The 14,446-nt window shown below is 48.6% G+C and overlaps 1 protein-coding gene across 3 annotated transcripts in view; it reads left to right on the forward strand.

The window, feature by feature from the left end:
* The window catches only part of fkbp16 (FKBP prolyl isomerase 16), a 295,397-nt gene that overhangs the window by 256,950 nt on the left and 24,001 nt on the right, over window positions 1–14,446 (forward strand). For all 3 annotated transcript variants that reach the window (XM_072468704.1, XM_072468702.1, XM_072468703.1), the window contains exon 6: window positions 8,049–8,126. In XM_072468704.1, coding sequence (XP_072324805.1) covers window positions 8,049–8,126 — 78 coding nt within the window. The remainder of the gene's footprint in view (window positions 1–8,048; window positions 8,127–14,446) is intronic.

The raw sequence follows: 14,446 nt of genomic DNA on the forward strand, positions 1-14,446 counted from the left end.
CAGGTCAGCCTCCAGATTCCTGGTTTGCACGAGTGTTAAATGTATGCATTACATGGCTACAAAATTATTGCGATGATAATGAACAAATTGCTGCATGAAGCTTTATGCGTGAGTATTAAAAACCTTTCTCAATTCTCTCTCAAAGATCTGGCCACTTGCAAACATCAGGGCTGCAAATCTTTGTAAGATGTCAAGAGCAACGGTGTTGAAAAGGATGGATGTCTGCTGGTCTTTTTAGTGGGACTGTCATCACGGAAAACAACTTAATGAATCTTCTTAATTTTAAATTTACTTGGTTTCCCAAACACACTTTGAAATATTGAATTACATTGCTCTCCCTGGACCACACTGTAACAAAATAATCCACCCCACCTCCCCCATCTCAAAATAGCTGTGACGGGACAGGAGTGAATTAGATGCTAAATGTCCTTAATTCTGATGGAAAACCAATTCCAATTTAAAAGCTTTCCACATCTTCATGCTGTACTCATGTTTTTGTCTGAATTTGAGAAAACAAGTGTTTATATTTTCATATGTTTACCTTTCCTTCCAGCCCCCTTCAACCTGTTCTATAATTTGCCTTCCAAAGATGTAAAACCCTCTCAGCTTTAAGCACAGGATGCTTAAAATTGAATGTAAATAAGCAACTTGCCGTGGGGTCGGTGAGTTTACCAATATTTTCCAGGATTTAGAACCAAGTATCGTTCTGCACCCGAAATACCAGTGTGCAGCGGAGACCACACTTGCCCCAAATACAAGGGGCTCTCTGCCCCCTCCCAGGGAACACATCAAAGAATGTTGGATTCTGATGGGTACCTCCAACACATTCTTCCAAAATCCTTGCACAATAACAGTCAATGTAATGCCTTGTCTTCAAGCTTAAATTGGACAGGACAGATGTGCCTGTCCTATAAAGTGCACATTAGCCTACATATTAACCATTCATAATTCTCTGTTGCCTGGAGCCCAGTTGCCATGTGGATTTGCTGCCAGGGTGCATCAGTTTAGAAAGACATATGGTTGGGAGACTGATTGCAGTTTATTGAGCTGTTTATCCCTCAATCTCGGTTTCTTATCTTTCACTTATACGAGCCCTTGGACAAATTGATTTGTTTTTGATGAGTTGCTTTCCTTCTGTGTTAATCAGAAACAGATGCTGCCTAGGTTCCGAGCTAACTGGGTTGACAGTTCTTTAATAATTTACAGATTTGCATCCATAGCTGTCTGATATTAAAAAGGGCACCATCGACCCTGCAAAGTTGCCTGAAGGAGCTTTGAGTTCCAATAAGCACAGCACACAAATGACGTTCATCCATGACGCGGCTTGATTTATTTTGGAGAAAGGTCACAACTTTGACGACATTTGATGGCATGGTGATCTGCAACAGCAAACAACAGAGTTCTTCCAAGAAATGAATGACTTTGGGTGTGATCTACCAGCCGCATCCTGCCGGAATCGGAGCGTGACACAGCCGGTAAATCCCGGGGGAGACCTCCTCCCTAATTCCTAGCAGCCCTTACCAAATCTCATGAGACGTCATGATCTGGGACCCTCCCACTGTGGGCGGGGGCGGGCCCAGTCTCGCACAGCTAAGTGAGTTTAAAAACCCACTTAGCCGCGCTGACCCCAGGTTGACCGGCCACCAGGCATCTACCAGCCTTGACGAGGATACCCAAGTCAGGAGCCGTTCAGTACTGGTCCTTACAAACGGCGACCAAGCGGAATGGTACCTGGCAGGGGGAGGGGCCTCCCAGGCAAATGGAGGTCCTTGGGTGGTCGGCTTCTGGGCATGATGGCACCCTGGCACTACTGGTGCCATTCAGGCACCTTAGTACTGCCAGCCTGGCACCCTGGCAGTGCCACCTGGGCACCGTGGCAGTGTCACCTGGTCTTTAGACCATGCTGGTAGTGGAAGTGCCACCTGGTCTTTAAACCATGCTGATAGTGACACTGCCAGGATGCCAGGTTGGCAATGCCAAGATGACATTGTGCCCGTGCAGGACATCGGGCCCGGGCATGCCCTTCCGTTATGTGGTGGGGTGCGGTAGGGGCTCAAGCACACCCAACAGGTGGGTTGGAGTGTTGAGGGGGGAGGGGGGTTTGGGGGGGGGGGGGGTCACGTCAGCATGTCAAGAGATTGGGAGACCATTTAAAAATGGCATCCCGATCTCTTCCTGCATTGAAGAACTCAGCTCATCGGAGCTCCTCAGTGCAGGAAAGTACGGTAAGTGCAGCCTCAGGAGGCGTCCCCTATGGGGACACGAAAACAAGACAGAGAGCTGTTAGAGAGGGGTCGTTACTGGCGCTTCTCTGTTTTGTTTTGGTTAGATTGTCCATTGAGTCTGCACCAGCTCTTGGAAAGAGCACCCTACCTAAGCCCACACCTCCACCCTATCCCCGTAACCCAGCAACCCCATCTAACCTAAGGGCAATTTAGCATGGCCAATCCACCTAACCTGCACATTATTGGACTGTGGGAGGAAACCCACGCAGACACGGGGAGAACGTTCAGACTCTGCACAGACTGTGACCCAAGTGGGAATCAAACCTGGGACACTGGTGCTGTGAAGTTATAGTGCTAACCACTATGCTACCGTGCTGCCCCCGCCTCGGCGTGGAGGAAGAGGTTTGGAGGCAGCCAGAAGGGCTGTTGGGTATGGAAGTGGGCTATTTAAAAGGCCCAGTTAAAAATAAAAAAACAAAAGGCTCCCCAGCCCTCATCCCTTCCACTCCAAATACTTAATCCACCATGCCCCATCCATGGCATCTCATGAACCCCACATCCAACCCCTGTGGTGCCACCTATGCCAAGCTCAGTCCTTCCAACCAACCCCCTCAAGCCTCCCCGGCCCCTTATGCCTGCTATGCATAGCTATGGTATTTTCATGCCTATTGAACCATAATACACTGGCGACAACTAATGAGCCCTGTAATGACAGTAGGATGTATAAAAATATGTTTTTAATAAAGTAATTTGTGCATAACTTCTCCCTCTGTTGAGAAAAGGTCATTTCACTACAAACTAATATAGGTTTCTATCATCTAGACCATTTTAAATATAAATGACAAAAAACCCCATAAGCTCTTGAAACCACTTAAAGCTGTGTAAACAAATGTTATGAAATTGTGACCGTGAATAGTGGGTCAATGAGCATGGAAGTGCCATAATTTGGCATAGAGGGCATGAGTGGGTGAGTGGAAGGACACAGCTTGGCATAGGGGATTGGGCAGGACCTTTTGAATTTACCTTTTCAAAGGTTCCCTCATCAAGTCTAGGGTGCTTGGCTCCTCTAAGGGGCTCTGAGTCATGACTCTTTGAAAACCTGTCCTGACCCCATGAAACTCATGGAGGCGGAGGACATGCCTATCTCTGCCACAGAGCCAGCCGGGTTGGGAGGGACGAATGCTGGCTTTTGAGAGGAAACAGACCAGGGCCGGGATTCTACAATATCGCTGCCAAGTGTTGACGCCGGCGTCAAAACCGGCGCGAGCGACACCGGCATCAACGAGCCTCCAGGCCCAGTAATTCTCCTGTTCTTCGGAGGCTAGAACAGCGCCGGAGTGCTGCGCGTTGCTCCGGCGCTGAAAGCCGGCCCAGCGCACAACGCCGGCGCGGGTCCGCACGTGCGTGCGACGGCTGTCTCCGCGCCGGTGCATGCGTGTGGTTGCCATCTCCACGCTGGCCCCCACGCAACATGGCGGAGCCCTACAGGGGCCCGGCGCGGAGGAACATAAGCCCACTGGAATGAGCACCGCCGCCGATCGGTATCCCCCGATCGCGGGCCTGGCCACCATGGAGGCCCCCCCCCGGAGTCGGATCCCCTCCCCACCCCCCCACCAGGATGGCCCCCGCAGCCAGAACGCCGAGGTCCCGCTGGGTGGGACCATATGTAAATCATACCAGTGGGACTCGACTGAACTCGGTGGGCACTCAGCACGGAGAATCGCTTTCAACAGCCCCCGACCGGCGCCACGGCGACCGCGGGGTTGCGATTGGCACGATTCTCCGACCCGGCGCGTCGTCGGAGAATCCCGGCCCACATCCTTTAAGTCCACTCCCGAAAATCAGACAGCCGGGAATGAGGTTGGGAATCGTGGAATCAGGACTCGCCCATCATTTTTAAAGGGCTCCCAAATCATCCCAACTTAATTTCAATTCATCTCCAGCCGCCACAGAGGTTTCCAGGGAGAGAGAGACTTCCACTGCCCCATGTGTGACGATCTGCTCAGCCATCAACAGCCTAACTCTTAACTTTGTGATTGAAAAAGATTTCTCTGACCTCACTGCCCAGTCGCATAAAAAATGTTTCTCTTGCTTCATGTCTTAACTTTCTTACATTTCATCTTCCATCTGTGTCTTCGCAATCCATATCCTCCCATCACTAGAAACAAGAGTCAATTCAGTCCGCCCAATCCCTTTGTGATATTAAACACCTCTTTTTCAGATCACTCAATAACCTTCTCCATTCAAAGAAAAACAGCCCAAATTTGGCGTGTCTTCCTTTGCATTTGAATTTCCTCATACCAGCCAGCATCTTAGTGAATGCGTCTTGTAGAATGTCTAAAACCACAACATCCTTCCTATTGCTTGGATTCCAGTATGCAATACTCCAACTGTCATCTTAGATTCGCCGTTCAACATGAGTATTACATTTTGTACTTTCCGCCTTAAGTCGGTATCCCCCGATCCGCCATAAGAATTGTAAAGAAACGAATTGAGAAAATGGATACCCTGATCTCAGGCAGCAGGGTGGCACAGTGGTAGCACTGCTACCTCACAGTGCCAGGGGCCGGGCTCAATTCCGACCGTGGGTGACTGTGTGGACTTTACACATTCTCCTCGTCTCTGCGTGGATTTCCTCTGGCTGCTTCATTTCCTCCCCCAGTCCAAAGATGTGTGGGTTAGGTGGATTGGCCATGCCCCTTAGTGTCCAAAGATGTGCAGGTTAGGTTACGGTGATAGGGTGGGGTGGATGGTGCTGTGGATCTGGGTAGAGAGCTCTTTCAGGGGGTCGGTGCAGACTCGCTAGGCCAAATGGCCTCCTTCTGCACTGTGGGGATTCTATGGATTCAATGGAACTCCAGGGGCGGTGTTCTCCATGGGTCACTTAGGCGGGGTCACCCAGATATGTGTTTCTAGGCAGTGCCATTGGCAAGCGGTGAGAATCTCTCTTCCCACTGCTTGTCAATAGGATATCGCATTGAAGCCATTCCAAGCCACCAGGAAACCCACGGATGTGCGCTGCCAGTGTGAAAAGTGAATCCCAATGGCCAGAGAATTCCAGTCCATTAATTTAGTCAAATGCAGTCTTCCTTTCTGTAAAACTGTGTTAGCTGTTGAACATCTGTTTTTACTGTAATTATTTTCTCTTTATCTAAACAGTTGATTTCCTACCACTTGTAGTGCAGGTTTGAAATTCCCTCGGTTAGCTCTGTCTCTCTTCTTGAACACAGGTATTATATTGTCCGAAGCAGCTCATGAGAGAGTGGGAGTGGTTCTTCACAAACCTCGGCCACTTACATATCCTCAATGTACAGGTTGATCAACAAATCAAATCAACCAGCAAAATCATCCTGAGCTAATGGGGAAATGGTGACAGGGACCAGGTAGAGGATGATACTGGCAGTCTTCATGTAGCCTCAGATCAATGGTCGGGGCAGGTATCTTCCTGAGGTGACAAAGCAGACCTTTGCAGGTACAACGCTGCTCTCCCCAATCCCGGGAAAGTTTGGGAGGGGGGGGCTCAAAGGAACCCTAATCACAGCCAGCACGTCCTTCACAAGGTCACTGTTCCTGGCTGGTGACCATCCACTCTGTTCAAACTATAAAGGAAGCCCAAACTCAAAGGACAGCCAACTACCACCTAACACTCGGCTATTTGAATGTAAGAACACTTCTAGACAATAATCCAAGACCAGAACGTAGAACAGCCCTCTACGTGATAAATTACACTCTCCATCCTCCTGCACACATCCACATTCAGTAAAGGAGTACTCCCAGAAATTGTCAAAGTGTCAGGTGCAGTCAGAAAACAGGCGTTTTTCTCCCTCGAGAAGAGGGGCTGGATTCTCCGCTTTCCGACACCGAAATCACGTTCGGCGATGGGGCGGAGAATCCGTTTTGGCCCCGAAATTGGGAGCGACACTGGTTTTTAAATTCGTCGCCCCCCCGAAAATCGGCGTACTTGTGGAGTACGCCGCGCCAAGTATCCACCGCCTCAGGCCATTGCCTGAGCCCGCCCCTATGATGCTACATTGTTGACCGACCAAATTTCCAACGGTGTGGCTTACGTGTGCTCACACTGTCCGGGATCCTCGCATGGCGGCTGCGGACTCAGTCGGGGGAGGGCCGATCGCCGGGCGGGGGGGGGGCTTCATTCGAGGCTGGGTGCAATGTGAGCGGGCGGTCTGGGGCGCCCGAGCGGCCGATGCAGTGCACTACTTGGCGGTCCAGGTCCGCGGGCTGAGTCCACCATAGAGCACGACGTGGCTGCTGTAGGCCACTGCCATGCACATGCACGACCGCTGATCCGGAAGTCCTGGGGGCCGTATCAGCAGCTAGAGCTACGACGGCTCCCTGATGGCCCCCATCAAAACGGTGAATCTGTGGCCTTTTGACGCCAGTTTTCCTGGTGTAAAAGACCACAGTTTTCACGACGGCGTTGGGACTTAGTCCCAAAATGGAGAACCCAGCCCCAGATCCTCCCCAGTTTTGTGCTGCCATTCTGAAGGGCAGGGCCTAGGCACCTCGGCAAGCTTGGCTTCGCAGGATAAAAGGCTGGCCCAATCAGGGGGCAGTGCCAGGGCACGGCACTGCCATGTTCCCAACCACCCAGTGTCCACAATGGCCTCAGAGGCCCCCCACCCCCACCCGCCCACCCGGTTGGTCATCACGTCGGGTCTCCGTTTGAGAAGATCAGTAGTGGGATTCCTGCTGGCGCAACGTCACACCGGCGGGTGGGATCATTGCACGTTCCTGCACGATTTGGCATTAAGCAGACTTTGAATACGTAAAACCATTCAAATGAATGGTAATCGGGTTTGTCATAATATACACCAGTATATCATGGTGCAGACACACACACTGTTGGACACACAGCAAGACCAATCAACACACACAACACCGCAGCCAATCACCAGTTAGAGCACACTCACTATAAAGACCGGGGGCATCAGAGTTCCCGCTCATTCGGGATGCAGCCTCCTAGAAGGACAGAGCTTACAGCTTACAGCACAGATCTTCACCATGTGCTGAGTGCATAGACTGGTTAGGACAGGCATAGGTCTTTAGTTTAATATAACATCGTGTTAACCCACAGTGAAAGTATGTTCAACAGTTTCTAACTTAATAAAATAGTGTTGCACTATTTTAAGTGTTGGTGGCCTGTATGTGTTCCACGGATCCAGAGCACCCAACACATCAGGCTTCATGTTCTTGCTGGGTGTGAACATGTTTATGTCTGCTGGGGGGGTCTCTATAACATCATAAACTGTCTGGTGCCCGGCGCAAATCCCGTTTCAGGGCTCTCCCGGAATTCTCCAGATGTAGAGGGATTTGCAGCGAGTGCAATGTAGCTGGAAAATCACTCTCCAGAGTCTCAGTCATTGTGTTTCATATTTCCCACCGGATGCTTGAATATACCGCATCTGGTCTTGGCATTTTGTCCATTCCCAGCATTAAGCATAAATAATCTTCACAATCTAATGGGGTTGAGGAGAGGAGAAAAGAAGATTGTGACGATTTGCTTCACAGTTTGAATTGGTTCCACTCAATACACAAGCAGTGATCCAGAGAGAAACACAAACTGACTGGAACAGTCAATGACCTTTAGCTCACCCAGGATTATAATCAATGTTGAGTTGTACATCATTGTGGCTCTAAAGGTCCCCTGAAGCAATTGTAAGTGACTTTTTAATATTTAATTTCCACACACACTTAGCCGGACAAACTACAAAGCAGTCTACCCTTCAAACAGAAACACTCCTATTTACTTCTGGTTTGTACGTGAAAAAAATGATTCATTCTGTTTTTCCAATTCTGCTGCAGTTGTTATCCGAACAGGGTGACTATGAGGAAGCGATGGAGACACTCAAGAGAGCATTGAAACTTGAACCCAGCACTAAGGTAAATAAATGCATTAAGCCTCAATTTAACCTTTTACACACGTAGAGAAGGATATCAGTATGCGCCTTCAAAGAGGATTACAGATGGCACATTTCAGGGTATAAGTTCTAATGCAAACACTGGATGCTGTGCTGGGATTGTGAATGTGTATTTGCACGATCATATTTAATTATGTCAACGCTACCTTTAACTCTGGGTAATGATGCGTCTTTGCTGCTCATTGGACCAAATCCTCCTGTGTCTGAAGTAACTCCTAAAAATAATTAGACTTTCTTGGTTTGAATATTTAGCTGGAACCACAGCATCGCTGAAAGAAATCTGGATTGGGTTGTGAACTTTGATTATTGAATACGCTTTGCACTTAGCATATAGGCACCTTTCTACTTCCTTTCCAAGTCGGCAACTACATCTCATTTAAAGCAGAATGGTACAGACACAAAGCAATCTGCAAAGAAGCTAAACATGTTATATTGTTTCTGGTTTGGATTCTTAAACCAAGACTTGGACTGCTTGCTCTTAAAATACCAGCAGTCATCCACAGAGGCTTCAAGATTACCCACAGGTCAAATTACTGAGTACTTTAATATATACTTGGAGGCTTGTTGCTACAAAACACATTAGAACAAGCAGAGCTTAAAAAAACCAGACATGAAACCTTAATCTATTTTTCTACGTTCAATTTAGATCATTGTTAAAAAATATTGTGATAGAAGGGGATTATTATCAGACAGGCATGTACCAGACATTTCCAAAATTGTGCAAGTCTCTTCAGAACAGCTCACCGCTTTATTCATTCTCTGGCAATTACATCTGCGGCTTTGTCTTGCTTCTGCAGGCTGTCTGGTATCAGTCCTGCTGTGCTCTCCAGTCTAGTTCAGGCACTGAGTTCAGAATGCCAAGTTCAATTAGATCCTCAGTTTTAACCTGACCCATTGGGTGGGAATGGGGGTGGGTTAAAACCGGGCATCCATTTTACATCTCAGCCAATCTTTGTCACAATATACATTCCGCACCATTTGTAAGATCACTGCCAGTAAAGCAATTCCTACCAGTTATTCCACCTATGTAGCACCATAGGTCCAAAATGTTCTTTATTCATTCCTGGTTGTCACTGGCTAGGCCCGCATTTACTGTCTGCATCAATTGCCCTAGAGAAGGTACTGGTGAGCTACCTTCTTGAATCCCTGCAGTGCATGTGGTGTAGGTACACCCACAGTGCTGTTACGAAGGATTTTATGGGGCTTATGATGGAAGGAAAGTCATTGATGAAACAGATGAAGGTGGTTGGGTCTGGAACACTCCCCTGAGGAACTCCTGCAGTGATGTCCTGGAACTGAAATGATTGACCTCCAACAAGCAGAACCATCTTCCTTTGTGCTAGGTATGACTCCAAACAGCTGAGAATTTTCCCCCTAATTCCCATTGACTCCAAATTTGCTCCGACTCCTTGATGTCACACTCGGTCAAAGGCTGCCTTGATGTCAAGGGCAGCCACTTTCATTTCACCTCTTGCGTTCAGCTCTTTTGTTCATGCTGGAACCAAGGCTGTAATGAGGTCAAGAACTGAGTGACCCTGGCGGAACCCAAACTAAGCATCAGTGAGCAGGTTATTGCTGAGTAAGTGCCACTTGATAGCATGGTTGGTGACTCCTTCTATCACTTTACTGATGAGCGAGAGTAGACTGATGGGGCAGTAATTAGTCAGGTTGGATTCATCCTGCTTTTTGTGTACAAAATGTTCCACTTTGCCGGTAGATGCCAATGTTTAGTTGTACTGGGACAGCTTGGCTAGGGGTATGGAAAGTTCTGGAGCATGAGCCTGCAGTACTATTGCTGGAATATTGTCAGGGCCCATAGCTGTCATGATATGCAGATACACACATGATGATATACAGACAAGCACCTGATGGACACAGAGAACAGGACATGACCAATAAGCAGGCAGGACACTCAGGGGTGGGATCTGACTATAAAAGACACGAGGCACACACACTCCGCCTCTTTCCACTGACGAACATCTAGAGAGTCAGTCAAGGGTGTTGTTACAATCTCACACCTCCACCACATGGCTAAAAGCTAGTCTGGTTCAGTCAGACAGAGTAACCACACTTAAGTTAGCAGAGAGTCAAACTCACAGAGAACTGTGCTAACTGTGCTATTCGTTCAATAAACCTGATTGAACTAACTTCAAGGTCTGGAATATCTTTCTGATCTAAGCTGCATCCAGTTGCAGCCGGTGTTATACCAGTGTACCTAACACGACAAAAGCCTTTGCAATATGTAGTGCTTTCAGCTAAACACGTGGCTAAACAGCTGGTGTAGGAGGGAGGGTTTCCGTTATCTGGACCACTGGGTGCTCTTCCAGGGCAGGTAAGACCTGTATAAGAAGGACGGGTTGCATCTAAACTGGAGAGGCATAAATATCCTCACCACGAAGTTTGCTAGTGTCACACGGGAGGGTTTAAATTAGTATGGCAGTGGGGTGGGTACTGGAGCAATAGGTCAGAAGATGTAAACATTGAGGGAGAACTAGGGAATAGGGCCAGTATGGCTCTGAGGAAGAGCAGACAGGGAGATGTTGCTGAAAACAGCAGGCCTGGTGGCCTGAAGTGCATATGTTTTAATGTAAGAAGTATAACAGGTAAGGCAGATGAACTTAGAGCTTGGATTAGTACTTGGAACTATGATGTTGTTGCCATTACAGAGACCTGGTTGAGGGAAGGACAGGATTGGCAGCTAAACGTTCCAGGATTTAAATGTTTCAGGGGGGATAGAGGGGGATGTAAAAGGGGTGGCGGAGTTGCGCTACTTGTTGGGGAGAATATCACAGCTGTACTACGGGAGGACACCTCAGAGGGCAGCGAGGCTATATGGGTAGCGATCAGGAATAAGAAGGATGCAGTCACAATGTTGGGGGTTTACTGCAGGCCTCCCAACAGCCACCGGGAGATAGAGGAGCAGATAGGTAGACAGACTTTGGAAAGGAGTAAAAGCAACAGGGTTGTTGTGATGGGAGACTTCAACTTCCCCAATATTGACTGGAACTCACTTGGTGCTAGGGGCTTGGACGGGGCAGAGTTTGTAAGGAACATCCAGGAGGGCTTCTTAAAACAATATGTAGATAGTCCAACTGGGGAAGGGGCTGTACTGGACCTGGTATTGGGGAATGAGCCCGGACAGGTGGTAGAAGTTTCAGTAGGGGAGCATTTCAGGAACAGTGACCACAATTCAGTAAGTTTTAAAGTGCTGGTGGACAAGAATAAGAGTGGTCCTTGGATGAATGTGCTAAATTGGGGGAAGGCTAATTATCACAATATTAGGTGGGAACTGAAAAACATAGATTGGGGCAGATGTTTGAGGGTAAATCAATATCTGACTTGTGGGAGGCTTTCAAATGTCAGTTGAAAAGAATTCAGGACCGGCATGTTCCTGTGCGGAAGAAGGATAAATACGGCAAATTTTGGGAACCTTGGATAGCGAGAGATATTGTAGGCCTCGTCAAAAAGAAAAAGGAGGCATTTGTCAGGGCTAGAAGGCTGGGAACAGATGAAGCCTGTGTGGAATATAAGGAAAGTAGGAAGGAACTTAAGCAAGGAGTCAGGAGGGCTAAAAGGGGTCACGAAAGGTCATTGGCAAATAGGGTTAAGGAAAATCCCAAGGCTTTTTACACGTACATAAAAAGCAAGAGGGTACCCAGGGAAAGGGTTGGCCCACTGAAGGATAGGCAAGGGAATCTATGTGTGGAGCCAGAGGAAATGGGCGAGGTACTAAATGAATACTTTGCAACAGTATTCACAAAAGAGAAGGAATTGGTGGATGTTGAGTCTGGAGAAGGATGAGTAGATAGCCTGGATCACATTGAGATCCAAAAAGAGGAGGTGTTGAGCGTCTTGAAAAATATTAAGATAGATAAGTCCCCAGGGCCTGATGGGATCTACCCCAGAATACTGAAGGAGGCGAGAAAGGAAATTGCTGAGGCCTTGACAGAAATCTTTGGATCCACACTATCTTCATGTGGTGTCCCGGAGGACTGGAGAATAGCCAATGTTGTTCCTTTGTTTAAGAAGGGTAGCAAGGATAATCCAGGGAACTACAGGCCAGTGAGCCTTACGTCAGTGGTAGGGAAATTACTGGAGAGAATTCTTCGAGACAGGGTCTAGTCCCATTTGGAAGCAAATGGACGTATTAGCGAGAGGCAGCACTGTTTTGTGAAGGGGAGGTGTGTCTCACTAACTTGATAGAGTTTTTCGAAGAGGTCACAAATATGATTGATGCAGGTAGGGCACTGGATGTTGTCTATATGGACTTCAGTAAGGCCTTTGACAAGGTCCCTCATGGCAGACTGGTATAAAAGATGAAGTCACACGGGATCAGGGGTGAGCTGGCAAGATGGATACAAAACTGGCTAGGTCATAGAAGACAGAGAGTAGCAATGGAAGGGTGCTTTTCTGATTGGAGGGCTGTGACTAGTGGTGTTCCGCAGCGATCAGTGCTGGGACATTTGCTGTTCGTAGTATATATAAATGATTTGGAGGAAAATGTAACTGGTCTGATTAGTAAGTTTGCAGACGACACAAAGGTTGGTGGAATTGCGGATAGTGATGAGGACTGTCAGAGGATACAGCAGGACTTAGATCGTTTGGAGACTTGGGCGGAGAGATGGCAGATGGAGTTTAATCCGGACAAATGTGAGGTAATGCATTTTGGAAGGTCTAATGCAGGTAGGGAATATACAGTGAATGGTAGAACACTCAAGAGTATTGACAGTCAGAGAGATCTAGGTGTACAGGTCCACAGGTCACTGAAAGGGGCAACACAGGTGGAGAAGGTAGTCAAGAAGGCATACGGCATGCTTGCCTTCATTGGCTGGGGCATTGAGTATAAGAATTGGCAAGTCATGTTGCAGCTGTATAGAACCTTTGTTAGGCCACACTTGGAGTATAGTGTTCAATTCTGGTCGCCACACTACCAGAAGGATGTGGAGGCTTTAGAGAGGGTGCAGAAGAGATTTACCAGGATGGCATTAGCTATGAGGAGCAGTTGAATAAACTTGTTCTCACTGGAATGACGGAGGTTGAGGGGCGACCTGATAGAGGTCTACAAAATTATGAGGGGCATAGACAAAGTGGATAGTCAGAGGCTTTTTCCCAGGGTAGAGGGGTCAATTACTAGGGTGCATAGGTTTAAGGTGCGAGGGGCAAGATTTAGAGGAGATGTATGAGGCAAGGTTTTTACACCGAGGGTAGTGAGTGCCTGGAACTCGCTACCGGAGGAGGTGGTGGAAGCAGGGACGATAGTGACATTTAAGGGGCATCTTGACAAATACGTGAATAGGATGGGAATAGAGGGATACGGACCCAGGAAATGTAGAAGATTTTAGTTTAGACGGGCAGCATGGTCGGCACGGGCTTGGAGGGCCGAAGGGCCTGTTCCTGTGCTGTACTTTTCTTTGTTCTTTGTTCTTCAACGGTTTCTTGATATCATGTGGAATGAATTGAATTGACTGAAAACTGGGGCTGATTCTCCGACATTGAGACTATGTCCTGACGCCGGCGTGGGAACGGTGGCATTTTACGACTGAAAAATCAGCGCAAAACGCCCACCAATCCTCCGTCTGGTGGGGTGCGAGCAGGCACGCAGTGTCGAGCCCCCGTCACTAGCTGCGGATACGGGTGGAGAATTGCCGGGTCCGTGGCTGCGCATACGGACGGCGGCGGCCTGCAGCGGCTGCGCCGTGCAATATGGCAGTGGCCACGCACGGACCAGGCCTGCCAAATAGTGCACCTCTTTGGCCAGGCTCGCAATCCCTGGACCACCCCCCACTAGTGCCCCCAAGCCCCTGTAAAGCCCACCTGGCCCGCGGATCGGCTCTCCCGCGACTGTGAAGGCACTGGACTCAATCCGCAGCCGCCACGCTGAGTTCCTGAAAACAAATAGCATGAGTGACCCACTCCGTAGGGAACTCGGCCAGTTGGGGACGGAGCATCGGGGGAGGGCCTCAGGTAACGCCCTGAGGCTGTCCATACCGTGTGCGGCATCCTCCTAGAGTACGCCATTTTGGAGGGGGCGGAGCATTACAAAAGCGGCGCCGCCCCCCGCCTTCGGCGCCAACATGGATTCTCCAGCTGATCGCCGAATGCGATTTTGGCGTCGGAGACCAGAGAATCCCGCCCCTGTGTGTCTCTGAGAGGCTGTGACTTCTGGAGGAGATCTATTGTCAGCTGTTTCATCCGTGACCTTCCCTCCAACAGAAATTAAGCTGTTCTCTGATTATACACAGCTTTCTGCTCCATTTATATTTCCTTGACTAACAAAATGGC

The sequence above is a fragment of the Scyliorhinus torazame genome, chromosome 12, assembly GCF_047496885.1.
Source record: "Scyliorhinus torazame isolate Kashiwa2021f chromosome 12, sScyTor2.1, whole genome shotgun sequence".
Taxonomy (NCBI): domain Eukaryota; kingdom Metazoa; phylum Chordata; class Chondrichthyes; order Carcharhiniformes; family Scyliorhinidae; genus Scyliorhinus; species Scyliorhinus torazame.